The sequence below is a fragment of the Phyllosticta citriasiana genome, assembly GCF_038021145.1.
Source record: "Phyllosticta citriasiana strain CBS 120426 chromosome Unknown IWZ02scaffold_6, whole genome shotgun sequence".
NCBI lineage: Eukaryota > Fungi > Ascomycota > Dothideomycetes > Botryosphaeriales > Phyllostictaceae > Phyllosticta > Phyllosticta citriasiana.
The window spans coordinates 536,500-563,416 of record NW_027117283.1 but is presented as its reverse complement, the minus strand read 5'-3'; the positions used below and the strand labels follow the sequence as shown (position 1 = coordinate 563,416).

At 53.9% G+C, this 26,917-nt stretch overlaps 6 protein-coding genes across 6 annotated transcripts; 4 read left to right on the top strand and 2 right to left on the bottom strand.

Annotated features, from left to right (window-relative positions):
* Window positions 1-647: 647 nt before the first annotated feature.
* On the bottom strand, window positions 648-1,050 carry IWZ02DRAFT_490145 (uncharacterized protein; the record flags this gene model as incomplete). The annotated part of the gene is made up of 4 exons (XM_066769639.1): window positions 648-730; window positions 790-898; window positions 952-969; window positions 1,024-1,050. 4 exons carry the CDS (start codon window positions 1,048-1,050, stop codon window positions 648-650), a joined length of 237 nt encoding a protein of 78 aa, XP_066622922.1.
* Window positions 1,051-1,626: 576 nt separating this feature from the next.
* Window positions 1,627-3,090, top strand: IWZ02DRAFT_469341 (phosphotyrosine-specific protein phosphatase; the record flags this gene model as incomplete). The annotated part of the gene is made up of 4 exons (XM_066768709.1): window positions 1,627-1,762; window positions 1,920-2,150; window positions 2,235-2,883; window positions 3,030-3,090. The coding sequence occupies 4 exons, from the start codon at window positions 1,627-1,629 to the stop codon at window positions 3,088-3,090; spliced, it is 1,077 nt and encodes a 358-aa protein (XP_066622921.1).
* An 8,440-nt stretch (window positions 3,091-11,530) lies between these two features.
* On the top strand, window positions 11,531-12,535 carry IWZ02DRAFT_490143 (C6 transcription factor-like protein; the record flags this gene model as incomplete). Its single annotated transcript, XM_066769638.1, has 3 exons — window positions 11,531-11,608; window positions 11,664-11,761; window positions 11,815-12,535. The coding sequence occupies 3 exons, from the start codon at window positions 11,531-11,533 to the stop codon at window positions 12,533-12,535; spliced, it is 897 nt and encodes a 298-aa protein (XP_066622920.1).
* Window positions 12,536-12,831: 296 nt separating this feature from the next.
* Window positions 12,832-14,751, top strand: IWZ02DRAFT_450298 (galactose mutarotase-like domain-containing protein). Its single transcript, XM_066767459.1, has 2 exons — window positions 12,832-13,758; window positions 13,811-14,751. The coding sequence occupies exons 1-2, from the start codon at window positions 13,253-13,255 to the stop codon at window positions 14,319-14,321; spliced, it is 1,017 nt and encodes a 338-aa protein (XP_066622919.1). The 5' UTR covers window positions 12,832-13,252; the 3' UTR covers window positions 14,322-14,751.
* Window positions 14,752-20,198: 5,447 nt separating this feature from the next.
* On the bottom strand, window positions 20,199-21,312 carry IWZ02DRAFT_251424 (uncharacterized protein). Its single transcript, XM_066763195.1, has one exon. The coding sequence runs from the start codon at window positions 21,001-21,003 to the stop codon at window positions 20,302-20,304; it is 702 nt and encodes a 233-aa protein (XP_066622918.1). The 5' UTR covers window positions 21,004-21,312; the 3' UTR covers window positions 20,199-20,301.
* Window positions 21,313-23,394: 2,082 nt separating this feature from the next.
* Window positions 23,395-24,788, top strand: IWZ02DRAFT_450292 (ureidoglycolate hydrolase). Its single transcript, XM_066767458.1, has one exon. It carries the CDS (start codon window positions 23,538-23,540, stop codon window positions 24,426-24,428), a length of 891 nt encoding a protein of 296 aa, XP_066622917.1. The 5' UTR covers window positions 23,395-23,537; the 3' UTR covers window positions 24,429-24,788.
* The last annotated feature ends 2,129 nt before the right edge of the window (window positions 24,789-26,917 follow it).

Genomic DNA, 26,917 nt, shown 5'->3' with positions numbered 1-26,917 from the left:
CCGTGGACCAGCAGTCTACTTGTTTGAAAACGATGGGAAAGGAATTTACAGTCAATAAGTTGGACAGAAATGGTGATGACCAAGTGCGGCGTCGGACGAGACAGTCCTCTAAGCAAAGTTGGGGAACAGCGACAGAGGAAGGCTATGGCAGCAAAATTGCAGAGGCAAGTCTCGTGCGGTGCTATCCGAGAGAGTAGTATTGGTGATTTGCCAAAAGTAGAGGCGCTCATTTAGTAGCGGGCTGTGCAGACTGAGAATCCAGCGAGACTCGGGGCCATGGTGTTTCAAGAGCCCCTTTCAACAGGCCGCAATGCTGATAGCGAGAGCGCAGAGAATCTCGGGAATATACAGACTGCGACATGTTTGTTGTAATTGCTCAACAAAACAGCATTCCGAGTGGCGTCTATCGACGCATTTGACGGGCTCGCGGACTCTACGAGACAGCCACAGTCGAGGACCAATTTTGAGTGGCTCCTTTTGAGTGGCTCCAAGAAACCGCAAACGATGACTCCGACAACAATGTTTTGAGATTGTAGATTGCAAAGACCAAGCAAATAATAAACAGCCCGTGATGAGTGTAGGTATCAATCCAACGCCGTATCCAGTATATTCCGTGTAGATCCTGATGGTTTGTCGACGCCCGGACGTTACTTCTTGGAAGTTTGGTTCCTCAGCTGCGCTCTGATTTCGGCGGCGAAGTGTTTGAAGAATTGTTTGAGAGGCGATGGGCCTGGGATTGTGCTCTGTCAGACATAGGTCGCAGTTGCAAAGGCGGTTTCGGCAGCGTACGATCGATCTTGGTGCCTCCAAGCTCCTCGACCGAGGGCCCGTCCTTCAAGCGATAGACGGCGCGGTAGACCTTGTGCACCCAGCGGTGGAATGCAGCACTCCGGAGGAGCTGTGCACAAATGATCAGTCGGACGGATCGCAAGAGGCACAGGCGGGGCTCACGCGAGAAGTCGCCCAGTACTACGAAAGGCCATGGTCAGTTTTGGTAAGATAGGCTGAGCGCTGCAAACGTACCTCAAAATACCACCAGGCCCAACGCATCTTGGGAGTTTTCGTGGGATGGAGGAGTGCAGTTGGCGCGGGAGGGGTGGCGGCCGGAGTGGAGGACCGGGCGTCATTCGAGTATTCGAGTCTCGCCGAAGACGTCCAGGTCGTCAACTCCAGATTGGACTTTCCCACCTCGCTCACCTACCACCTACCAAGCACAAGCCGGGCGTGCGTCGGACTGGGGCAGACGGACATATTGCCTTCTATCGACTATCCTTGATCGCCTTGGACCCGCCCACGACCTACTGCGCTCGCTGCCTTTGCGCCCCTCCACCATCCATAACCCACCTTCAGTCTGTCTGTCTGTCTGCCATTTGACGCCTCTGTTGCGCCTCTTAATCCTCGAGCAATCCTGTCGCGATTCTGATCTCGAGCCGTTAGCCCGACGTCCGCGCGCCTTCGTTGCTCATCACTTGTATTCATTGCTGTCGCCAAAGCTCGTTCCGCCCTGTCTTTCGCCCTCAGCCCGCTGCCTCACTTCGAGCCGCCGTCAACGTGCATCGCTTCCGCGAGCTTCGGCGCAAAGCCGCAAGCAAACGCCGTAGCTTCATAGCCGTGAATAAAGACGATATGACCACTCCGCCGCCGCTCCAAGTTCCAGCATCCCTGACGTCTTCGAAGAGATCACGCTCTCATGAAAGCATACCCTCCTCCGCCGCCGTGTCTTCGCTCTCCATAGACGGTTCTTTGCCAGGTTCTGCCAAAGGTGCTTCACGAACCAATTCACAAGAGACCGCTACCGACCAAGCGCCAATCCCTTCGTTCCTCTCCCATTCAAAAACAGGCAGGTTGTCTTGGATCCTCTTTTGTAGAAAGGAGGGCATGGTGCTACCGGACACTGAGGCTGACTTTTGGGTGCGCAGAGATACATCAGAAATTCGTGGAGCTCGAATGGCAGCAGCGGAACCGTCTGGCGCATATCGGCACCACTCCCAATAATGGTACTTTTGCGCAGTGGGTGCGCGTCAGCGGAGACGTGCCATCACAGCGCAATCGCTACCTCAATGTCGATCCTTTTGTCAACAACTGTGTCAAGCTACGGGTGCCGCAGGGACAAGATGGTTATATCAATGCCTCTCCAATTGTACTGAGGAGTTCCACGACCGGCAACTCCAAAAACTTCATTGCGACTCAAGTGGGTAAACCCTGAGAGTTTTACACTCCAGTCTACTGACAAGTGAGTGGTAAGGGACCGAGAGACAACACCCATAGCCACATGTGGCGGATGATTTGGCACGAATGTGCATCGCCAGCGGTCGTTGTGATGCTGACACAAACACATGAATCTGGCCGGGAAAAATGCTTCAGATACTACCCGCAGGACATGGAATCGCCAAAGATGGTGGTGAATGAGAACGATGAGTTTGGCGACAGCATTGCTTGGGAGATCACTCTAATTTCTCTCACCGAAGACGAGCACACTCGGTCCAAGATCCGCGAGCTTGAGATGAAAGATCGCAAAACTGGCGTGTCCAAGACCGTTTGGCACCTCCTCTTCGAAGCATGGCCAGACTTTTCCGTTCCCGAAGGTGCCGACAAGGAGGCTCTGCTGAACCTCATTCCTCTGTCTTTGACCAAGAACTCATCTAATCCTGGCAACCCCCGCATAGTCCATTGTAGCGCGGGAGTAGGCCGGAGCGGGACATTCATCGCTCTGGATCACCTCCTGTCAGAGCTGGCCGAGGGCTCTCTGGACGAAGTACCGGACGGTAAAGACCCCATCGAAGAGACTGTCGAGGCGCTGCGCACCCAGCGCATGATGATGGTGCAGGGCGAGTCGCAGTTCGCGCTGCTGTACGAAACGATGCGCGAGAAATGGATCGAGCGGTGGCGCTCGCGCATGGGTCTACCTCCCCGGACGTCTTCTTCCCCTCGCAACGGCGGCACCCCATCGCGGAACGGCGTGGGCGCGGAAAAGCATGCTGCCTCTGAGGTCGAGGAGCGCGAGGCCAAAGTTGCGCGACTTGCAACAGAGCTCGAGGCGGAGATGCGGCAAAATGCCGCAGCAGCCGAAAGGTGAGGGTAGAGGAATAGCACAAGGGTTCGGCACTAGCGACAAAGAATCGACACAGCATCATCCTCATACATACCACGCATGCGCACGATAACAGGCTGAGTGATTGCAGGCCGTTCAGTTGCATTTTTCTTCTCCATGGGCCCATGTCCACTGTTTGGTTTTGGGTCAGTGGAATGAAACCTACCGTTTTTAGCCTCTTTTTCTTGTTGTCGCAGTTGCAGTTGCACAGATTCTGGCATTTGCACATTCCCGGTACAGATTTCGGAAGGCGGTCATCCAAATGAGTAGATAGGAATGGGTCGACAGCCTGAGGACTATGAAAAGAAGAGCGCGGCATAGTAAACGGGACGACTTGGAATCCAGGCAAACAGCTGACTATGTTGCGTGTGTGTGCAGATGGCTGGGACGTCGCTCCCGGTGCCGTCCTTCGATTTTCTCTTGAGGACAGTGCCCGCCTTTCCAAGTCCTCAGGAGCGGTCGACGATTCAACGAATTCGACTGTATTGTTCACAGGATATCTAGGGCTGTAATACAAACAGAACTTACCCTTAGACGCAGCCGTCGCGCACAACACTCCAGAAGCTGCTGTCCAGGTGCCTCTACTCTCTACTAATCAAATGGCTTCGAAGCAACTGATCAAGCACACCGAGCCGAGAAAGTACACAGGGCCGAGATTACTCATCACCTCTCCTCCACTCCTCCCCGTCATCCGTCGGTGAACGCGACGAACAACAAGCCACAGCACTAGAGAAAAAGACCTCAAGAAACGGATACAGTACGGCAACGGTGACAGCGACGCCGATGAGCAGGAGGGCGGGGGAGGGGTTTGGATAAGCTTTTTCCGTCGGCAGATTGCCGAGAGAAAAGGGATTGGACGGGGTGGGATGAGTAATCAGGAGGGCAAAAGGGGGCCGATGTGAAGTTGTTTGTATGAACGAAGGGTTGAGGGTGAATGGCGCGCGTGGTGCGAATTGGAGTTAAAGAGGGGAGGAGATATTAGGGTAATGGGCATGTTGATTAGGCCAGTGGCAGAGGACAAGAGCGAATGCAGGTCGGGGGAGGGGGGGGGGGGCGGGGTTTAATTAGTAGCGACGGCGCAAACGCCTGATGGGGTTTGAGACTGGGGTTTGGGAATACTATGGGACAGTGATGTCGTACTTTGTTGGGTTCCAGGTGAAGTCAGGATTTGCTGCAAAGGTGGGGAAACGAAGTGGATAGATGCTTGCTTGCGATAAAGACGTGGCGCTTGATAGAATGTGCGAAGAGTTTAGATCCTGATCGAAGATGTTATTGAATCAGATGAAGAAAAAAGGTCAAGTGCAGACGATACAGAGTTGCAGTCATTTGATGGAGACTGATGCTCGTGGATTAGGAGATTTGGAGGGGGAGAGAGCGAGGTCTTGAGTCATCAGACGGCTTGGTTTGATTGGCCTGAATGTGGACGGCCGATTCAATCGTATAGGTGGACTGCTCCATGCTGTCAGCCTCGCAGACATGGAAAATTGATTCGTGGAAGAGATTTTGACCACGGAGTTGGACAAGTTTCAGTTGCTCCCGCGTCGATGAACGCATACCACATGTGAGTTCAGAATCAAACGCACCGTCAAGAGCATCTCTGGTATGGAATGGAAACTAGGAAATTGCCAGACCCACTCAACCATTGTTCTCTCGAGCGTTGTTGCTTTATTTCGTAGTGATCCTGGCGAGAAGAGAAGGAGCATACAAATGTATTGAATAATTATGCAATCGAGAGTATTTCCAGACGAATAGAAGGATTGCCAAAACAAACCCAGATACACGCGTAGCTGCCGTTCCATCCCCGGCGGAGCAAAACATGTCTCATCGACGCAGAGCGTACGTCCGTAAATGCAGATCAAGACCACGCTATCGCGCTATGCGCTTGTCTGCAAGTCGTGCGATTCATAGGAAGCGAAAAAAAAAGAAAGGCCGTGCTAATCGCAAAGTAGTAAACAATAGCGCGCCGCACCTGCAATGACAAATCTCAACTTACAGCGGGCGCTCAGATGGGTTGGCCCACCATTAGGAAGTCTTCGGTTTGCCGGCACCGTGGCCGAGGCCGAAGCCGAAACCGAATTGCCGCGGTTGGGTGTGCGACAGTCGAGTCATCGAGATGTGCGCTCGCGAACGAAAAAGGGCGCAAATCTGCCGCGTGGCAGAGAAAAATCAGTGACTAGCAGCAAATGGTCTGCAAGGAAACAAACGGTGGGAATCGGTTTGTTCGTGTCGAGCAGGGCGCGAGCGCGACGGGGCGAGGCAGTGAGTAATCCGTCCTTTCTCGCCCGTCGCGACCAAGGTTTAGATTATGTTGGCAAACCGGCTGGGGGGCTCAACCGCTGGAATCCAGTCTGGCGGAATTTTCAATACAATCTGGAGTTTGGTTGCGTGGTCCGTGGCTACCGCCGCCCGGCGTCCGAAGCGCGGCGTCACCAAGTTCCCGAAAGCAAATCCGACACGGGATTGGGCGAGCGCGCGAGGTGATTAAACTTAGGGTTAGGCTCAGCGGCCCTCCGCGGCCAGGAGTCAGATCATCAGGCTTGTCCGGGACCCAGAGTGTGCATCTAAACGTGGTTGACCAGCAGCGAACTGAGTCTTATACGGCCGGAAACCCACGTTGATCAGCAAACAAGGAGCGTGAACAAAGTCAATACCTTGGTTGGGGTTACCCCAAGGGAAAAGTAGTGGAAGTCAAGAAGCAAGACCGGCAGCGTTGCTCTTAATAGCTGTGACACGATCGACGTTCGGTTTCCGTCTGTCGTCCACCTGTACACTGCAGACGGTTTCCCGTAGCCCGTGACATAAGTGGCAGAGCTCGAAAGGAGCCAGGAACGTCCGCAGTCCGTCGTCGGCCGGTGCTGACGCCCTGTCAGGCTGCCCGCTGCGGTCTTGTGTAGTGTCCGCAGCACGCTTGATCCGCTCCCGTTGCCACTGGCTGCCGCCGCTAGCTCGCTGCAGGGCGAATGCACAATGAGGTCTGTTCTCATCACCAGCCACCGCAGGCCGTCTGGGGGCAGCATGTTTTCTTTCGCCAGGGAAGTCAGGGTTTTCCAATACCATCATAGACATGGAAGCACTGGTGATGTATGACGACATTGAGTGCGGACGTGGTCAACATGGTAGCCGTCAAATCTCTGTCCTTGCCGTGGTCAGCCCACATGCCACTCCGGGTTGTTTCTTTCCCCTCGCCCGACGGAGCGGAGTGGCCGATGCTGGTGGCCATCAAGCATGTTCTGAATCTCAGTGACCATGACGGTCAGCAGATGCCAAAGACAAGCTTGTTTTTCCTTGATCTAATTGTATCCAAAAATCTGCGGACGGATGTGGAAGAAGTCACCTTGACTATACATCGCGATGGCGCTCTAAGCAAAGAGTCTGGGTCGCGTCCATGCCCGAATGAGGAAAGGATGCTCATAAATGGGGATGGTACGCCCAACAAGTCAAAATAGCCTTGTCCGGGATTCTGCATCAGAACGTGGACGGTCCTCGAGCATGCCTGGGTCTGGTCTGGTCTGGTCTGGTTTGGTGGTGGCGCATAACTGGAGTGACGTAGAGAGCCTGACTTTTGGGGAAGATGAGGGAGCACAAGGTACGGTCCGCAGGTTCCTGGAGCTTGTCGCGCCATGGCGGATGGATGATGCAAGTGGAAAAGAGGAGGATTGAGAGTCGCTCGGCGCTCGCACTCTCAGAAACTCCTAACTGCTCGGAGCGAACCTCCGTTTGATCCGTGGGGGGCCCGTGCATCCCGTCTCCCTGCGGAGCCTCAAGCCGTCCGTCCGCCCGTGTGCCAGAGGCCAATCCCCATCCTTTGGTCTGTCTTTTCGTTGTTCGTGGTCTCCTCTTCCCGACCCTACTTCCCAGTCGGATTCCCTGATCGCGCGTGCGTTCTTGTTTGTTTGAGCGCGTGGACAAGAGGAGACGCGTCCACCTGCGGCTTAGCCCGTACTTGAAAACTGGGGAACTGCGCACGAGACAGCCAGACCCTGGACATGGCGGCAGGTGCCGTGCATGGAATCTTTGTGGGGACTTTTCTCTTCTTCTATTGTTTTCTTCCTGAGACGCAGTCTATCTGTGTGGCCACCGTTGGGCGGGCGGGCGGGCATGTGTTTGTGCAAAGCGGCAAGTAAGTAGGTGACGCTTGACTTCGGCAGTGGCATGCAAGGCCTGCCCTATCCGCCCGGACTCCTCGAGCTCAGGGCCAATCGGAGCCCTTGTTGCCGAACCGGGCCGGTCAGGCTGCCTCTTTGTTGACCAAGGCTTGACATGGAGCAAACAGTCGATACCGTGTCATGAAGCTTTCGGATTGCGGTACAGTACACATCCTGCCTTGAAATAACCAACCTATGCATTTTCGGTTTTCTCGGCTTCTAGCCGCATGCTCGCCGAGAGCCGAGTCTGTTTGCGAGAGCGCGTCACCGCCGTGCGGTTACGCGATGATGCTTCCGTCTGGTGTATAGAATAATCATCGATGCATTCCAGCCAGGGTTATTGTCAGCCAGTTCACGCGCACTTGCTATTTCGATGAGGAGAGGGTTTCCGCTTAGACTCGCCAATTACCACTGGGCATATCCTGAATAGCGTTGACCGCGGGGGGTGGTGGTGTGCAGCACAGTTCCGGTCAGGAAGCTCTCACAGGTCGTGGTCTTGTCGCCGGTCCGGGAAGATGCGGTAATCCCCGGGAAGCTCTGTCTATTCTTTTCCTGGCCGACTCGGCGTCTCTTCTGGCGGGGGCGGAGACCTTTAGGTTCGGTACCGAGCTGCTGGAAAAGGGAACGAGCCAAGGGCCCTTTGGAATTTCAAATGTTTGAACTTACCGTTGTGGCTGTGTGAGTTTGAATGTTGAGGATTGCGCGTTGCGTTGCCTGATGACTGCTTGATAGAAATTGCCTTGTCTCTTTGGGGAATATTCGCGCGATGATTTTGCACAGTCCAAGGCTTTGCTATTGCCATCTCTGGCGATCCGACGCTCGTGCATCATTTGGTCGATGCATAAGCAGTCAGATTTGACCCCCGCTCGCTCGTCCGCCTCGATGGCGCCATGCGCATGTGCACACGTCCTTGCTTGTTTCCTTCGCCATCAAACCTAAGTGCCGGGGAACAAACGGCGACGAGCGGCCTGTCAATGGCCACCAACGCCACGTGTCGTCGCGATGGCAGTGCGAGCGTTTGCTTGGAAGTAGTTAGATGATCATCTATGTAATCTTTTCATCGTATTGCTCTGCTCATCATCACCCATTTTCCCGATACAGGCAGCGGCTTGAACCTTATTTTTCCTGGACCCCCTCCGTAAAACGTCGAAGGAGCAGGGAATAGCACTAGCGTATTCTTGTCTCTGGGCACAAGCTTCTGTCAAAGGCTGGACGGATAAGGATTTCGCGGCCTTGGAAGAGTCCGATTCAAGAGTCGACTGACCTAGGTGATTAGCAATTTGGTCGGCATGCTTCCCAGACAAGTTCCGAAGACGATGAACAGGCTGGCCATTGACAAATGTCATGCTCTTGGTAAACGATGAGCTTGGGGCCATGGGCGAGCGCGATTGGAGATTGGTCGAGCCTGTAAGCATCGGGTGGATTGTTAGCGCGGTCTTAACACGCCAGGAAAAGAGTCAAGCAGCAAGTGAGCTATCAAAGTCTCTGAGAAATGCTTTTGGCCAGTTGGAATGCCCAAACCATGCCAGCGTGACGTCGACAAACGCGGTGTGTGATTGGCTCGTCGTCAACGTGCACAAAAAATGCGGCGCTGTCAAGCATTGTACCCCGGGAAGAGATTACGAGGGCTTACTGTCTGGCAGCAACAAGCTTATGGGCGCTGGCACATCAGCACTGTCGAAGTGGGAAAGACACGCTTGACGGGGCGTTGTTTAGGATGGACGGGGATAAGCTGAAGTGAAGGATCAAGCTCCATCAAAAGACTTGGGCCATTTGGGTAGATGAGCAACGGGCATTGAAGTGGGCAATGCACTGTGATACGAATCGACTGGCGATTGGCGTCTGGAGAGTGGCGAAGCGAAGCCAAGGCAGCATCGTTTGCAACGCAATTGTGAAGCTTCGTGGAGAAAAAGGAAGGGGAGAGGACGGAAGACGGATGCCGGCAGTTTTGATTTCGTTCTTCGGCTCGGCAACGTGGCCGCGCGAGGGAGTGGAGAGGGAGCACGCACAGTTCCCGCTCCGCTGCGCTGCCGCGCCTTTCGACGTGCTCCTGAGTCTTGGGCAATGAAGCTGCGCCGCATCAGCCACGCGGTCTGCCAAAAAGGCCCGCAGACACAAGAGATGCAGCAGCAGCCTTAGTCAGGCTGGCGTCTTAGCATCGTTCGGTTCGACTGACGATCCCGAACTTTATATTCGCAAACTGCAACACGGACCTTCGCTCAATCCCGCTCGCCAAAGCTGCGAATGTCGACGATGGCAGGCTGTTGTTGAAATGTCAAGCACGGACGACTAAGCCAAAACGGCTGAATGAATACGGCGCCCCGAAGATGTGAGACCGGATCGAACGAGTTCAATCGGGACTGATAGCCGTGATCGGGTCCTGCCGATGTGGAGAAGTCTATGCGGCTCGCGCCAGGCATCACTGTCACCGTCAAATGCAGCTGCTTGGAGGATATCGGTGACGATGGTGGCGAGCTTAGACGCATTCGAGCTTGGCTGTGTCTTCGGCAATTCGCGTGCATGGTTGATTAGCGTTGACTTTGGACAAGTTGTTGACAATAATACATAGAACGCGTGTGTGGCCTTGGCTGCGGACGAATTTCAAAGGACAGGCCCGCAGTCGTCTGGCTGGCCAAGAAACATAGTCAAAGCAGACACTGAATCGTCGTTTGAGAGGCTTAAGTATCAATTTATGGCGTGGTGCGAGAAGTCTCCGACTTGACTGGCGTCTGCAGCGCGACTCGACGCGACGGGGCGGACGAAACTCGCTGATGATTAAGCGGTGTTGCTGCAAAGGTGCAGATCATCATGGCGACAAAACAAAGTCTGCTCGCAAAATGCCGCACGCTAGCGGAGAGGGTGCGTAGGGCATGGAGCGCAGCCGAGCAGGATGAAGAAGCACGAGGGACGCAGGAGAAAGAAAAATTTGAGCGTCGAGTCGAGACGGAGTTTAGGTAGGCGACATAGCGTGGTGGTGAGTCTGGCCAAGGGGGGCCACGACTTTTCCGCTTACATTTGTTTCCTTGCTACCTACCTTGCGTGCTTGCCTACTCAACGGCCAACAAGTCACTGTGATGTGATGCCATCAGCGATCAGCAGCAGAGCCGACCTCCATCAGTCTTGTTTGTCTCCTCTCTTCCAGCACTTTACGTCAGATTATTGAGCGAGTGAGCCATCTCGATTGCTCAGCTCCAATGGCCACCAGGTGGATCTACGCGAGCTGGTCGCTCCTCCTCCTCCTCCTCCTCCTCCTCCTCCTCCTCCATGTGGCAGCCTCATCACCCCATGACTACATCAACACGGCTCTGGGAGATCTGACCGCGGCACGGCTGGTCTGTGGTCGCGATCCTCGCAAGGAGACCACACCCGGCCCTGGGCTGCTGAACCATCAGGTACCGGATCTCGGGCGCGGCCAGGCATTGCATCGCCGAGTCGACAGAAGAAAATGGTGCGACGGGCATCAGTGGTCGCCGTGAGTAGTGCGGAGGTGAAGGCCCAGGGCAGACAGGCAGGCAGGCTACGGGGGAGGGGAGAAGCGGCACCCAGTCATCAAGTTTCGTCCGAGCCTTCGTCAGACGCGGAGCTTGTCAGAATCCGAACCCGTCGCGCTCTCTTTTGCAGCCTTTTGTCTGCCCAGCCCCTGGGCCGAATTATGCACAACCCAGCCTAAAGCCGACACGACGCTTCTCGAAGCCACTTGTGCATGCCCGCTCCCGGGGTCCGCCTTCTTGGGATAGCCTTTTTGGCCAGGTCAGGGCCTGTCTACACCGTTTTTGCTGGCTCTGCTGCGGCGCCATGGATCAGGCTTGACCACCCCCAGTCGTCAAGCAACAACCCTACAGTGCCCCCTGGCAATCGCTCGACCGGCCGAGAGTGTAATCCAAACGCTCTCTCGGACCTGGGCGCAACGACGCGGATGTACAGACGTACTAGCGGTACGTGCGCGGCCCTGCGCTTTCCTGAGCACAATCCATAATTACAATGGCCAGCTGAGCACGATCAGAGACATAAACTTTCCGGCCCAATACTCATTCCGTTGTGGGATATATGTCAGCCTAGTGCCTCCGTCTCTTCTCACATCTCCATCGACCATCACACCTCTTAGCTCCCTTCCCCCACACTACATCATCTGGTCTGTCACGTCATACTTGCACAAACTTACCTCGTCGAGACATTACATATTGCTTCTCTTCCCAATCTTCACTTGACCACAGACCTCTATCCGGGCTCGTGGTCTTGATCTATGCTGCAACAATCGGGCATCTTCATGTTGACACCTGACCGGTCTCCATCAATGGATTCTCCAACTGAGAACAACATCCGCAAGCGCGTTTGCAAGGCCTGCGATCGGTGCCGCTTGAAGAAGTCGAAGGTATGTTGTCACGACTCTGCTGTGGCTCCCGACCTCTTCCTGACCTTCGTTCTAGTGCGATGGATCCTCCCCATGCGGACGATGCAAGGCCGATAATGCCATTTGTGTGTTTGGAGAGCGCAAGAAGTCTCACGACAAAGTGTACCCAAAGGGGTAAGCAACTTTCGAGTTTAAGACCAAGGTTTAGATGCTGACTCCAGTCACAGTTACGTTGAGATGTTAGAACAGCAACAAAATCAACTGGTGGCTGGTCTTCGCGAGTTGTACAGGCGACTCCAGACTGGCGAGGGATGGCCAGGCATGCCTTTGTCCGATCAGCAGGGTGGTCACCCACTCACCCACGATATCCTCGAGCGACTTGATCTCCTTCAGCCAAAGGATGGGAACGGCTTGTACGAACCTTTCGAAGAAGACTTTGGGCGCATGGAGAAGAGGTTGCGGGACGAGGAAGAGTCGATCCCTGCTCCTCCATCTAAGAGACGAGGTTCCGTCGGTTCTGATTCTGACCACGGACACATTTCAACTCCTTCTTCGAATGGAACTCCACCTACTCCTCCTCGTTCTCACTTTGACCCTTTTCCCGCCGGCAACGCTCTCCAGACACCGCCCCCCACCATGTCGACTCTCGCGCACACACAATATCCCGTCGTACCTGCGGCGTTGAAAAACATTCCCATGTATGAAAGGCATTGCGGTCTACAAGCTCCTCCGGAGCTCTTGCGACCTTCCTTCCACGTGGAACCTCCGGTCATGGATGACACCCTTGGTGGTGTGATGTCTGGTTCAGTCCTCGAAAACGGCTACATGGAGAGCAAGTACATGGAGAATACCTTCGACCCCTACACTGTGCCCGCTGTGGAGATGACGGATCATTGGTCCATCAACCCCAGCGCTCTTCAAACAAATTGGGCCTCTCAGTTTGCTTAGTGTTTGCTTGGTTTGGTTTTCATACTGGTCTTCACGCGCACTGTCAACAGGTTTGGCGTCTAATCGAATGGGATAGAATTGGCGCGTTCAAGCGGGATTTGGGTTGGCGTTTGGTGTGTCCCCGGAATCGGACTTTTGACCTGGGTTGAATGATGTCTACGCGCACTGGTTTGGGAATTCTTGGACAACGATCGCTGATACCTTATGAGCTGGTTGCCTTCGCTCCGTTTTGTACTCTTATCTACGTATGTTGAATACCCCCTTGACACCACTCGTCTCTTAAATACTTGAATTCTTGGGTATGAAGTGAGAGGGAAAAAAAGACCGATCTGTTGGACGATCATGCCGACTCGTGGCCTCTTCTTGTCGAGCGCATCATCGCAGCCAATGAGGTAATGACAATGCTGATGCTGACTCGCTGTACAGTGTTGATTGACGTGCAGTCGGTGATGTTGGTCGAGCGAACGGCGCCAAGATGAAATGGCGTCGGCGACCACAGGCAGAGAGGCTTAGCAGACCACGACGAGTGGGGCGCCCCAACCCCGCCCTGTTTCGCAACAACGATGACCCTCGTCGTCGTCCGAGCGGCCACTATTGCTTGGAATAACCTTCTCTGCAACTCTGTCCTCACCCAAGTTTCAAGGCTTAACGCCCAGCATTGCTGATACCAAAGCAGCTTACCAGCGACTTCCTGCAGCCTCCAGTGCATACATCGCCATGGGCAAGCCCGCCTCCAACGTCTCTTTTTTGCCCCTCGGCGCCGTCATCCAAGAGTTCTCCATCGATGGACTGAACGTCGTTCAAAACTTCGCCACTGCCGAGCAGTACAAGCAACACAACAAGCCCTTTTTCGGTGAGACCATCGGCCGCGTCGCGAACCGCATATCGGATGCCAAGATCAACAGCCTCAATGGCAAGTCTTACGCCCTTGCTGCCAACAACGGGCCAAACTCTCTGCATGGAGGCGATGGTGGCTGGGGCAAGCGCGACTTCCAGGGTCCTACGCCCATCAACAAAGACGGCAGAGAGGCTGTTGTCTTCAAGTACCAGAGCCCCGACGGCGAGGGAGGCTATCCGGGAACCGTAGAGCTCAAGGTCATTTACAGCGCCTACAACGAACAGGTCGATGGCGTTGAGCAAACGGTCCTTGAAGCCGAGTACGAGGCCGAGCTCATTGGTCCTGACGACGTTCAGGAGACTGTCATTGGCCTCACCAACCACAGGTGAGGCTGACACTTGCACTTGAGGGAGCTCCGTTTTCCTAACTTGATGCAGCTACTTCAATCTGTCTGGGGCTCCTAGCGGCCACTCCATCGCAGGCACAGAGGTGACCTTGTCGACTGACAAGCACTTACCTGTCAATGATAACACGATTCCCACTGGCCAGATCAAATCTTTTCCAGGAGTCACGGCTGGCAAAACCTTTTTGCTGGGCGAGAAAGAGCCTCAAATTGATCATTGCTTCATCATGAACCCAGAGGCTGACAAGGTTCCTGTGGACACGCGTGCTCAGCCTCTGCAAAGATTGGCAGCGTTCTACCAGCCAAAGTCCAAGGTCCGTTTGGAAGTTCACAGCACAGAGCCTGCCTTCCAGCTTTACACGGGCAACTTTCTCAACGTTCCTGAAGTGGATGGGATTCCGGCGCGAGGTCCACGCACAGGGTTTTGCGTTGAGCCGAGTCGCTACGTCAATGCTGCTAATGTGGATGAGTGGAAGAGCCAGGTTCTCCTTAAGCGCGGTGACAAGTATGGAAGCAAGTTTATGTACCGTGCATGGATCGCTTAGAAGAGAGAGTTTTGGCTGCTTGAGAAAAGCTTCCTGAGCAAGAGGCAACTTGATTGGATGGCCCTGGAATGGGGACGTGTCGCACAAAGCTTCTGCTGCTCTTTATCTGTCTGCAGATTTGAGCCCTTGTCAGCAACACGAACAAACAATGCACCCTATCGACACAGAAATAACAAAGTTCACAACCACATTGAGCGTGAACGCAGGTCAATGCCAAGTGTGTTCGCTGAATTGGAACGGTGGGCCATGTCCCTGGTGTTCACTATCCCCTCAGCAGTCCAGAGAATAGCATCCTTGAAAGCGTAATCAAAGGTAGCTGACCACGTCCATGTCTCGATAGTCTATTCTCATCTTCTCGAAGCCTTCTCGAAAAACCTTGTGACCGCCACTTGCCACTTCCCGCCTGCTGGGGGGGTTGCAGAATGAAGAGCGGCCTGCAATTTGGGCGGAGTGTCCCTTTTTTCGACAAGTCTTCTCGAAGACTTTCAAACACCGGCGTCGAGCTTCAAGTCTGCTGGTGCTGGGGGGCTACCTGTTTGAAGAAGCGAGGGCAAGCCTTCTTCACGACAGCTACTGAAGGGCAAGCCGTCGTGAGAGAGCAGGTTTTGGTGTTCTATTTTTCGACTCTAGCTCGACGACAGCCATAGCCATGGTACCGGAGGAAGGCGTGTCCGGTAGAGACAGCGCTCCCTCAAGCACATGCCGGTCGCATTCGATCGGTGTTTTCTTTTCTTTTCTTTTCTTTTCTTTTCTTTTCTTTTCTTTTCTTTTCTTTTCTTTTTTTTTTTTTTTTCCTTTTCCTCCTTTCCACATGACATTATCAGTTTCCGACTGCAGATCCCTCTCGGCTGTGGTTCGCACACATGACGAAGCCGGCTTTGCATGAACCGAAGGCCCAAATGGCGGCTCGCGAGTCATGCTAACCGACTCGCGAACTCGGCTCAACTTGACTCGATCGCCGTCCTCCACGTCGACCACTAACTACCACCACTGCCGTCCTGTGCTGTCGTTCGATGGTCGTCTTCTTCGGTTTGCGCTGTGCCAAAGCTGCTTTGTTCATCCCGTCACATCTTGTTCCTTCACAGGTCACACGATCGCGACCTTCGCCGTTCAAGACAACGGCTGCGCCATCGCCATGCTCAGTGGATCGCCATCTGCTCGCGATGCGCCGATACCTTGTAGTCGCCGCTCCCATCATGCGAATAGCTTTGCTCGCCGACAGACCTAGACCTGCTAGTGGACGAGGCCTGACACCTGTCCCCTTGAATGTACGCGCCGCGCCGCCTCCACCATTTCCAACACGCTGGATACGTTACCAGGATCTCCTATCTGCCGTCTACCTTTGCGAAAGCTCAATCCTTGAGCTCGGCGAGTCTCATGATTAATGCTGCTATTCTCCCGATCGCAACATGGCCCTGAGGGTGGCGTAGACTTTTACCCCATCCTCATCGACTCGCTCTGCCGGTGACGTTGCATCCATTCTCCGCAGCAAGATTGCCGTCTTGTCATCACCAGAGAGCAGGCGCATTCGCTACTAAAAAATGCAAACGAGCAGTACCAAAATGGATTTCACCGCGGATAAAGCTTTCAGCAGGCAGGGGAGCCCTGACAGCCAATGGTAACAGTTGCTCTTAGATTTGCGAGACCGGCAGTTTCCGCATTTCACGAGATGCCTCCATCTTGAGCATCACTCAATACCAGTTTCCTCCTGCCCACACGTGGAATCTCGAAGCCCTGAGCATCATCACAGCTGCATCTACTCGAGTGGCACTCTTCGTGTACTTGGGCGTCGTGAAGCTTAACATGCAGCCGGGCTATTTGTGGCATTGTTGCTTCGCTGTTCAAAACTTGGCCAACGGCTGAAGATGGTTGTCGCCATCGAATCTCTTGATGCACCTCGTGCACAAGGCGTGCGCCAACGAGACTAGGGGTGACAGGCTATAAACTAAGTTGAGAGGTGTTGGATGAGAGCAAAGGCTTGCAATTACAGTAACTTGGCTGATGGTTGACAGATGGCCACCGCACTGCGTGAACTCTGGCCTTAATCGCGCCCGAACGTCTGCCCTACTTAATTCTCGGCAATAAAGAAACAGTCGTGCTTGCGAGCAACTAGCTCATGCTAAGCCTGAAATTCATCCGCGCCACTGAAGAGACGACCAATCACAGTCCACAAAAACTGCCAAAGCGTTGCTTCACCTTCTCTATTTACGTCGCTTCCAAACCAGTCCTTGCTCTATATCCTTGGAGCTTGAATTGGCAACGTGCCGCTCCGCCTGCACGCCGAGCCTCAAGATGTTGCTTCACCGGATGAGCATTTCTGCCACGCTCCTTGACCAGGTCGCAGCGGGACGCAAACTGCGCTCAATCCTGGGCAGCAAACCGCTTCATCGTTCAGCCTGAGTGGAAAAAACCAGCCGTTGAGGACCGACAATTGATGAGACGGCTCAGCCACTGGTGAGGCAATGACAACCCACAACTGAGACGTTTACGCTTGGGTGCACGGACTGGTGGCCTCGGAGCGCTTAGCACTCCAAAGCAAAGCGGACGTCAGTTTTACCAAAATAATTCACGCCAGCCATGCGTCAATCATTTGGCCTGCATTGCAGCTGCATATTGAAAGCAGGCGCAGTAACTCTTATCGACGCCAGGACAAGCTTCCCAAATATTACCAATCCAAGAGCGATCCAGTTTGCAATGCTGACACAAACACACATTGTGAGGTTGAGGAGGATTTGCAAGGATCCACCTCAAGTTTGATCATCCCGGTGCCGCTTCCGGACCATGATTGGCGCTGTGGCCTTCAAGACGCCATAGCTCTCAGCGATTGATATCGGCGGAGCATCGTTGATCATGTCGGGCCTTCTTAACGCCAGGAGCCATGGCCCCAGACCGACGTATCATCTTGTCTCTCTTGTCGGAGCGCGCCGTTGCTGAACGGGTCTTCAGTCTTGTGTTCAACAGTCTCGATAGCTCGCAGCATTTGCGCCTACTGCTGCTTCCTTTGCATCTGGATCATTCTTACAAACATGGCTTCGCTCAATGCAGGACGTTCTGTTCCGCCGTAAGTACGTTTGATGCGGACGACTCCTAAGCCCCTTGAATTGCACCTGTCCTAGTGAGTGGACTGCACACTCTTCCATGACCAATTCACCGCCTATCGAACGCATGGCATTTTCAAACCCCGGAGAACTAAGAGCCAACAAGATCAGGCGCTCCACTTCAGGGGCTTTACCGTCCCTCCCTAACTCTATTTTCCCAGGTGCCGATCCTCCCACCAGAAAATCGAATGGGCGCCGTGTTTTCTCAAGGTATTTTCGCTATGCAAGCATCCTTTCAAATTGTCACAACCTCACAACGCGTCAGTTGTAAACACCCTAGAAACCTTCTTTGTCCCGGGGTCAATCAAACGCGCGGAGCTCGCTGATTAAAAGGGCCAAGAGGCTGGTACCCTGTGTCCGCCTCGCTGACTGTTGCAACTCCTGCTTGTAGTGGACAGGTCATGAACCTTGTTTTCGTACGAGTAAGTCGAGTTGTCTGCGCACTGACAGGGAGCCAGCTTGTCGGCCTCGTACCTGATGGGCTTACATTCTCAATTAATTCACCAAACAGCCATACACGGATTGCTCAACACGAGCCCAAGATTGGATAGCACACCTGTAAGCAAAATGTGTCGGTATAGTCATCACCCTGCCACATTGCTGTCTGGTCGCTCTTGGGCGAGCGTTAGAGCTACCACTACCGTAGCTGCCTTGGGCAGGTTGCCTCCCTGTCATGTCGCGAAGTTTATTTGATTAAAGAACTTTCATTGCTCCTTCTAGCTGAATTATGCATTGTGCACACAACAGCCAGCGCTAACTGCTCCAATCAGGCTTCACCCGCGCAGTTTTGCATGTCATTGTGCGATCAGTACACCTGCACAATGACTTTGACCAGAAGCGCCTCGTAAAGACGGGATCCACCATCGATGAGCCCTAGCTCTTTTGGCTTCGTGTTAGGCGAAGGAGACAAACGTCCGATCTGATTCGGAAGCACATGCCTAGGAGTTGTCGGCGCCTAAACCGTTCAAACGAGATACCGCAGCGCAATTAGGCGCCTGACTAGACTACTGTTTGCGCCACTTGGACCTCCGTGGTGTTTGACTGCACGAGCTCCGAGTCGTGACATGGTACGTGCTCGAGAAGACATGAGTGTGTAGCGGCAATTGCAGGCCTACCACGGAACCGCAGAGCAGATTGTTGAGCTCGAGAGGTGTGTGGTCAGTCACTGCCCAACGGTGTGATTCCAACTGATTGTCGTCCAATATCCCGCTTGAATGGCTTTCACTCGGATCCGGTAAAGTCGTCCAACCAACTGCCGCATCGCCGAGTCACGGCGAGCTTTGCCCTCGGGAAACACTTCCTTTTTCCTCACAACTTCGGACAATGGCATCAAACGCGCAAGTTGGATGTCTGGCCTTTGTTGGATACCTGTTTGATGGCCCTCGCCAAAGAGCGAGATATCTCCGTAGCAGCATCAATGGCAGACAAGCAACCATCACGAGATAGGAGAGCACAAAAAGGCGCATGGAACGCCTGCTACATTGGCATCGATCAAGTGCCGAGATATATCAGAATTATGGACCGGCATGCCTTTCAACAAGGTCTTTCGGCAGTTGATTGTCCCACAACGCCTCTCTCCACACCATTGAGTCGCAGCACTCGGCGCCATGACAGCGCGCAAAGCTCCTCCAGGCCACGATTGACACCATGTACCGACGACATGGCGTCCAGCAGAGGCCACATGAATCTACCGCTGTGGGTGTGCCTTGCCACGGCTGTCGCTCGCGCCACGACCTCGCAGCGTCCTGGGTCCAGATTCACGATTCTTGCCGCGAGGCCTCCCCTTTCCCCGCCTTACCTTCCGGCGAACGTCCCTCCGCCGTTGCGAGTTGGCTATGCTTGGATGAGGTTAGCGCGACGATGGCCAGCCTTGGGGACGGGCTCAGGAGGTAGCTTGCGCGACGAGGCGCGCCGCACGCAGGAACAAGACTTTGCGCGCAGTGTGGGGCGTGAGCGTGGGGCCAGACGCTGGGCGAGGCAAACTTTGAATAGATTGTGGAAATGAGGAGCAGCTTAACAACCACAGGTGGTGGTGCAGAGATGCGAGGCAACTCTGGAGATTGCTTTCTCTGATGGAACGAATGCGAATGCGATAAATCGCTATCACCAATGGTCAACACGACAGGCAGAACTGACCGATCAAGGCAGCAAACAGTTCCAGAGGTGTGATGGGAGCTTGCTTTCCTTCAGCCCGACTTGAAGTCTGCCGCTTCCACGAACGCGAACGCGAGAAACCTCAAACCGCAATCCGAGTATCTCCTCACTCACTTATGCGTATTTGCGAATGCTACGGATCAGCCAGAGAAGCAATCAATTAGCCATGACACTGTTGGCGCCGTTGAGAACGACTCAAGCCCACCACCGCGACCGCCACCTGTATCCCGCGACATCTCAAACATCCCGTCTCATACTGCATCCCGGCTTCATGATATGCTTTTTCGATGCAGCACCATCTGGGGCGTGGCGCGGGCCGAGTCGAAGAGCTTAGCCCTGGTGCTCGCCGCACCACCTCATTCGTCTTTCCTGCGGCATGTTGGGTTGATGCCAGCGGCCTGCCTCAGTGACACATCCTGTGCAGCTAGTGAGCGTCCGTTCGCCAACGCTTTTCGCGCCGACTGTGCCTGTCACTCATCGAAGCCACTGCACCATCGCCCGATCATTGTCATCGCCCGGTAGACACGCCTCCCCCTACCGTCCTGACACGCCCAACGCCCTTGGCCTTTTCACTTTCGCCCAGCCCTGGGCGCGACCGACACAGCCTCCACTACGTCTTTTGCCCTCCTCCCGCCGCGCTTCAATCATGCCACTCTCTCTCTCACAATCTGCATGGCATACCCGCTCCACCTCCACGCTAACTCCCCGCCATCATCCCCATCCCTCCTCTATCTCGCCCTATTTTCTTGTCCTCTCTCCCTTGGCGCCGCGCCTGGTCCATACGCGCTGCTACTGCTGCTGCTGCTCGTCCCGTCCCCGCGTCCCTCCCTGCTTAGCTTCTTCCCCGCTCCGCTGCCAAACCTTCTGTTGCACGCGCGGCCTGCGCGCCAAGCAGTGCAATCAATGATTTGACGCGCGGAGCGCCGAGACGGCCAAGGCGAGCATTCGTGGGGTGCGCGGGAGGGAGGGATGAGGGAAGCTAGGCTAGCGGGAGGAGACGGGATGCGTTGTGGCGATCTTGGCGGGCGGTGCCAAAGGGGGGCTGTGGTGGATGGAGTTTGGGGAGGAGGTGGTGGTCGTGCGTGTTGCGATGAGACATGATGCTGGAGTTGTGTGCGTGTATTGTCTGTGTTGTGGTGCGGGTGTTGCCGTGGTGGAAATGTGCTGTGCTCGTGGTGTTTGGCTGGCTGGCTGGCTGGCTGGGCGTTGAGCTGCGCCTCTCTGTGAAGGCGAAATGCTTCGTTCGGTGTTTCTGCCAATGGGTTAAGGTTGCGTTGTGATGGTGGAGGCCGAGATGGAGATGTGTCTCTCCTGTTCTTCCTTGAAGCAAAGGTAGTCGGCGGAGCGTAGTCAAGATGGCATATTTGGAAGCGCTGAAGGACCTGGAGCTCAACCGTTTTGTCATCTCGTCCAGCTTCATTCCTATTCATTCATCCTGTCGATGATGCTGATGTGATGTACCTCTTCCTAATTTCTTTTGGTCAGCCTGATCTGAGATTCTTAACTTTTCCCCAACTTCGTCTTTCTGAATCCATGACCTCTCGAGTGCTGCGTTGCCGGTATGTGAGACGCCTGATCAACACACTTGACTGTTCCTCACGTATCTTTTGAGAAACATGCTTCCGGCGCCGTCTCAGCTACCTTTCATCAAAGACTTCTTGCTCCACGGGATTCCCGTTCCCACCCGATCAAGTTTCCAAGTTATTTGAAGAGAGGTTGCAACGCCAAAAGTCGCAAACTACCTCACCGAAAGACGCCCCCCTTCCCAGTTTAGTACATATACCATAATAACCGCCAAAATTTCGTGGCAGGAGCAACAAGTGCGAAATCCTCGCACTTGGTGTTACTGTCTGATTGATCTTTTTTTGCATGTTAAGCCGTAGTGCGCGGTTACCGAAAGCGGTAGACTGCTGTTCTGTATTTGGAAGTGCCAATGCCGGCGTTCAAGTCCGCGGGTGCGCTTTGTTTTTGTCGATTTGTGTTATCGTTGAAGCTGTGGTTGGAGAAGGAATCTGTGGGATGATTTTGAAGCAGCCCCTGGTAGGGCTGCAGCACTCATGGCAACAGCATGATACTTTATGCCTGCGTGAAGCTCTGTTTGCTACTTCGCTTCGACGTGCAGTAGAATGGAAATTAGTTCTGGATTTTGTGGCTTTCTCCTGGACACTCTTCCTTCTTTATGAACTGTGGCCGAACCAACAACTCTGAAGTAGAGACGTGTGGATCCCAAGAAAATAAAAACTGGGCTTAGTAGACTGCCATTTCTCCTGCGGCCCCAAAAATCACTAAGGAAGAGATGAGTGAAAGTGTTACTTAATGGATCATTGCTGAACATATTAGATCATTCTGCTTTTTTTGTGGTCTGAGTCAAGGACGCAACAAGCAGCAGAAGTTGTTTTCAGCTATACGGATGGTTTCACACCGGCGGACACCCTCTCCCTGCCTGTCTTCAATCAAGTCAGTCACGTCGCTTCATCGTTAACTTCGATTTCTCCCGCAGAGACTGCGTCCCGTTGCTCACCTTACCTCTTCCGCCGTACGCATTCGATTGTAGGCAGACATGCGTCTTGCACGAACCGCAACTGAGCTCACACAAAATCAGTCTGTGTTTAGATTTCTTTGAATGCATCCGCAATTACCGAAAAATTGCTGCTTTAACGAGCCGTTGACGATGCAGACTTAAGTGAGCTTTCGAGAGTGTAGACTCTCATCAAGTGCACTCAGTGCCCGGTGAAAATTTCCAAGTTTGATCAAAGATCGGAGCACCAACGCGAGTAGTAGTGCCAGATGGAAGTAGTCGAAAGGGCTCCTTGTAGACTTGTCGCCTTTCACCCGTCACTGTCTTTGGCCGTGCTCAACCTCGAGTGGGATGTCTGAGAATTGCCTGTTTGCCGTCCAGTTCGCAAGAATGCACGAGCATTTGCGTAGAATCTTGGTCTTCCTTGACGCCATGCGGAATTCTGCACTGGCACTCCAGTCAAGAGAATTAGTCCGGTATTGCTCCTTGGATGCACATGATTGCGGTGAATTGTGCCATTTTGAAACACAAAAACCTGAAGCCAGGGGGAAGGTGATCAAGAGCAATGGTAGATATTTTGGAGAGATTAAAAGCTGCCTGCACAATATTATCAATGGGGTTTTTTCGTCATGCTTTTCTAGCTTGCCGAACGTGAAGGCAAAGGTTTGTCCGAACAAGACAAAAGGTGCTGTAGAGTCGGAAGTATCCCCAGTCCAGTTATCGAGTTACAATGCAGTTCGAATCTTTCCATCGACGATCCAAAAGTCGCGAGAAGGTCGAATCCGAGGATTTGGACTATTAATCACTGCCCACTAGGCAAAATGATGATGACGCTTCGAGGACTTTGTAGCCCCACGAGGGTTGAAATTTTTTTCGCGCCCTATGATCTTGTAGCTTGGAAAAGCTATTTGGCTTGATTCCAACCCAGAAGTAGACAATGGCAATCGCCGAATATCCAGACACCTGTGAAGGAATGTGCCCAAGCACTTGTCAAAAACATAAGAGTCTTTCGCGATGGGAGTTGAAACGTTCCAGTGATGAAGTCGGACGACTTTATCCTCATTCGGTAGTGATTCTGACGGCAAGCTTGAGGCAGAGGTGAGATTCAGACTTGCCCCTTTCTTCAGTTCTGTTAATGCAATGGAATGCAGTTTAATTTTGTTGAAGAGGCCAATTATTCGGTGATCTTGAAACCACTACTCACCATCATCAAGGGAATCACTGTAGACTGTAGATGCCAGAATATCAGTACAATTCGACAGAAATCATTGCGCTGTTGATGAAATTTCAAAATGGTTGACCAGCGATGGAAAGAAGTTGAAACGGATTCGATACTATCTGCAGATCAAAGCATACCCTAGTTGCCCCGCCATTTCGACCCCACCCCTTGTTTAACAACCACTCCTACTTCGACCTCAACCAGACCACCATCTTTGCAACGCCAAAATGCCTACGCCCATACCCGCGCCATCCAGTCGTGTGCCTGTTGAGCCATTGACTCAATCGGCCTTTGAACCTTTCGGAACCGTCATCGAGAACCCGGTCCGCCTGGGCTCGCAACGACCTGACCTCGACACCGTCAAAGCCAACCAGGGCACGGCTCTCAAGTATCTCGACGTCACGCACATGACGAACTTCTACCACATGTCGCCGAGTCGTAAGCCGGGGGCCGCTGTCATGAATATGTTTGTGTGCTCGCCGCGGAAGCTGAAGACGGCATCGAGCAGCAGCAAATCAAGCGGACAGCAACAGCTCTTCGACACGACAATCCTCGAGCGACACCCGTACACCTCGCAGACCTTCATCCCGCTTGGGCTCTCGCCAAAGAGCTCTGAAGCGGCTTCTACTCCTTCTCAAACCTACTACCTCGTCATCGTCGCCCCGACTCTTCCCAGACCTCGCAGCCCCGATCCGAAGCGCCCGCCTCCGTTCCCACTGCCGCCGCCGCGTCGCCGCCGCTCCCTTCGCGACATCTTCTCTCGCGCGCGGCCATCACCGTTTACCAATGAAGCGGCGCCGCCCCCGGCTTCCGCGACAAGAGGGAAACTGGCAGGGCGCCCGAAATTGCGACCAAAGGGCCCGGGCCTGCCCGACTTGAGCCAGCTGCGGGCGTTCGTCGCGCGAGGAGACCAGGCAGTGACGTACGGGGCAGGGACTTGGCATGCGCCGATGGTGGTGCTGGGCGAGGGCGACGTCGATTTTGTAGTTGTGCAATTTGCAAACGGCGTTGGGATTGAGGACTGTCAAGAGGTGGAGTTACAAGCAGAAGGAGAAGGGATTGCCGTCGTGGTTGAAGATGCTGGCGGAGAAGGCCTCGGGGTCAAAGCAAAACTATGAGTTTGAAGAAGAGCATGGTGGACGTCGTGGAAAAATTGATAAGGTCTGGGATGGATGTAAGGGCACTTGGCAACAAAAGTGGGCTTTTTTGTGTCATTACTGATGAACAAATTGTTTGAATCTCGATCCCACAGGCGTCTGCTTGCTTCTAGCTTGTCATGCGTCTTTGAACCCGCAATTGAAAGCTCCAGATCGAGCAAGGAGATCAGCAGTGCGGGAATCCGAAAGTCATCCACTACAGTATCCTCTGGATACACCCCTTGGCTCCCATTCCGGCAACCCGACGGCGAGCACGGATAGACGGAAGCCATCAGACCCAAGGGCAAACAAGCCGAAACCTCGGAGAAGTCGAGTTCAGCTGGACCCAGCGATGATGTCGACGGCTGACAGAGGTGGCAGATAAAGTGTCTCAGTCCCACAACCGCCGTTTGTGCTGGCACCAGTAGAGCAACCCATGCCGTCACCCAAAAGGGGGGGATTACAGACTCAGGTCCCCTCGTCACTTCAGGCCACCACCTCAGGTCCCAACCAATGCTGGCGTCGGTCCAGTCGTCCGTCGTCCCTCCCCAGCTGCAGGAACACCAACACCTCCCGGAGAAGACTTGGCCGCGACACCGCCACAGCGATTGCCCGTGACTCTGCATGCCTCTGCTTTGATTCGGCGCAGTGGGAGCACTACGCTGGCGGGCTCCGTCTAGTGGGGACAGGGACAGGACGAATTAAGATGCGAGACGCATGATAAGATGACTGATGCGCTGTTCATTCAGCTCACTATTGCTCTCACCATGATAGCCGGCATCAGCAGCATCGCCAATGGGGATGGAGAAGCAAGAAGGAGACGCAACAAAGCCCAACATCGCCGCCCATTACTGTGGCCAGGATGCGTGCATCGCCTCGATCGATGTCGAGTCCTCGCAAGACCCGAGGCTGCCTACAAGCACTGCATTTTGCGCCCTTTACTTTGCACCACTATTACCCAAACACTGCCCCTCAGGCACCGCCATGACTGACTCCTCTGCAACTATCTAGGCCGCGGCCATGAGCAACGCCTCAGACCGGTGTGCGGGCAACGCAACGCGATGTGACGTGATGCTCGAGGCCTGTCTCTCTCTCTCAGCACCGGCTCCATCGCCGTTCGGCACATGTGTGTGGCGAGCGCAACCAACATGCAGTGCGCCGGAATGGTACGGCACGGTACCTGGGACCTATCCCGAGACACGGCGTACAAGGCGGATGATCTGATTCGTCGACGCGACTACGGCACATGTGTCGTTACGCGCATACAAACAGCGTGACTACTACCACTCTCCGCCGCGGTCTCTCTCTCGACGACCGACATGCTATACCCAACGGCGCGCTCATATGTGATGACCCTGCGCAGGACCAACTTAGTGTCCCGGTGGCGGTGCGCACGCAGCCATGCGTGTTGCTCTAGCACGTCGCGGGGCGCACCGTCGTGGCCGGCTGTCAGCGAGTAGACCGTCTTTCCGTCGTCAACAAAATTACCTTGACTTTTCTCCCTCCTTTTCGGCCAACCAACCGCTCGCTCTCCTTGCTTGTGCTGGCTGACGAACTCCGCCATTTCCTGAGTCTCACCAAACAACCAACCACGACTGGCTCGTCATCGTTGTGTCTTTTGGCGCCACATCCCCACTCTGCCGAGGGTACGCCTTGCACTAGTCGTGACGATCACATCGCCCGCCTGGATGGAGCTTGTCTGTACTGTACGTATGCATGCCTGCGGATACCCACTTCCCCATTTTCGACGCCTTAAAGCGGTTGATGACGGCGGCGGTGTGGCGGCGGATCTAACGCGGCGGCACTACTGTGTAATCTGCTCTCTTTTTTGTCTTTTCTTTTTCGCTGTTCTGCTACCATTGCGCCGTCATCGTACGATGATTGCGTTGGTGGTGAAAGAGAAAAAGCTTTAAAGCCCTTCGTGCTTGGTTTTTTTTTTTTTTTTTTTTTTCTCTTCCTTTTCCCGATTGTATCACCATTTTCGCTGGCTATCGTCATCGCGGACTTGATGCCGACGACGACGACGACGACGAAGATGATGGACGGTAAAACGTTTCCGCAAGTACGCTAGACGGATGAGTTGAAGCGCAGCCAGTAGTGTGAGGTCGTCATTAAGAGGCTGCAGCTGAGCATGAGAAGCCAGAGACAGTGACACGTAGTGGTCATTATCTTCACCATTGAGTCGAGTCGAGTCGAGTCAAATCCGCGCTCACAGTGGGAATGTTCTAAATATAGCAGCACTTAATTGCAGCACGAAAGGGGGTTCAACAAGGCTTTTTTTTTTTTTTTTTTTTTTTTTATATATAATGCCTCGCTGTCTGAGATGTGTACACTTTGGATGGAGTCAGTCGCTTGGTAGTGGAGTTTTTTGCTGACTTGACTATTGAATGCGGACTGCGGATTGGTGAGAAATGGTCCTTAGGTTGGGAATGCTACCACACAGTGACGAGGCCTTTCCCCCTTTTCGGACG

Bases quoted from the DNA above. Each gene is read 5' to 3' on its own strand.
- IWZ02DRAFT_251424 (XM_066763195.1), bottom strand. From the start codon at position 21,003: ATGAATAGGAATGAAGCTGGACGAGATGACAAAACGGTTGAGCTCCAG.
- IWZ02DRAFT_450292 (XM_066767458.1), top strand. From the start codon at position 23,538: ATGCCTACGCCCATACCCGCGCCATCCAGTCGTGTGCCTGTTGAGCCA.
- IWZ02DRAFT_450298 (XM_066767459.1), top strand. From the start codon at position 13,253: ATGGGCAAGCCCGCCTCCAACGTCTCTTTTTTGCCCCTCGGCGCCGTC. The intron at 13,759-13,810 runs GTGAGGCTGACA...AACTTGATGCAG, and splicing joins ATTGGCCTCACCAACCACAG to CTACTTCAATCTGTCTGGGG.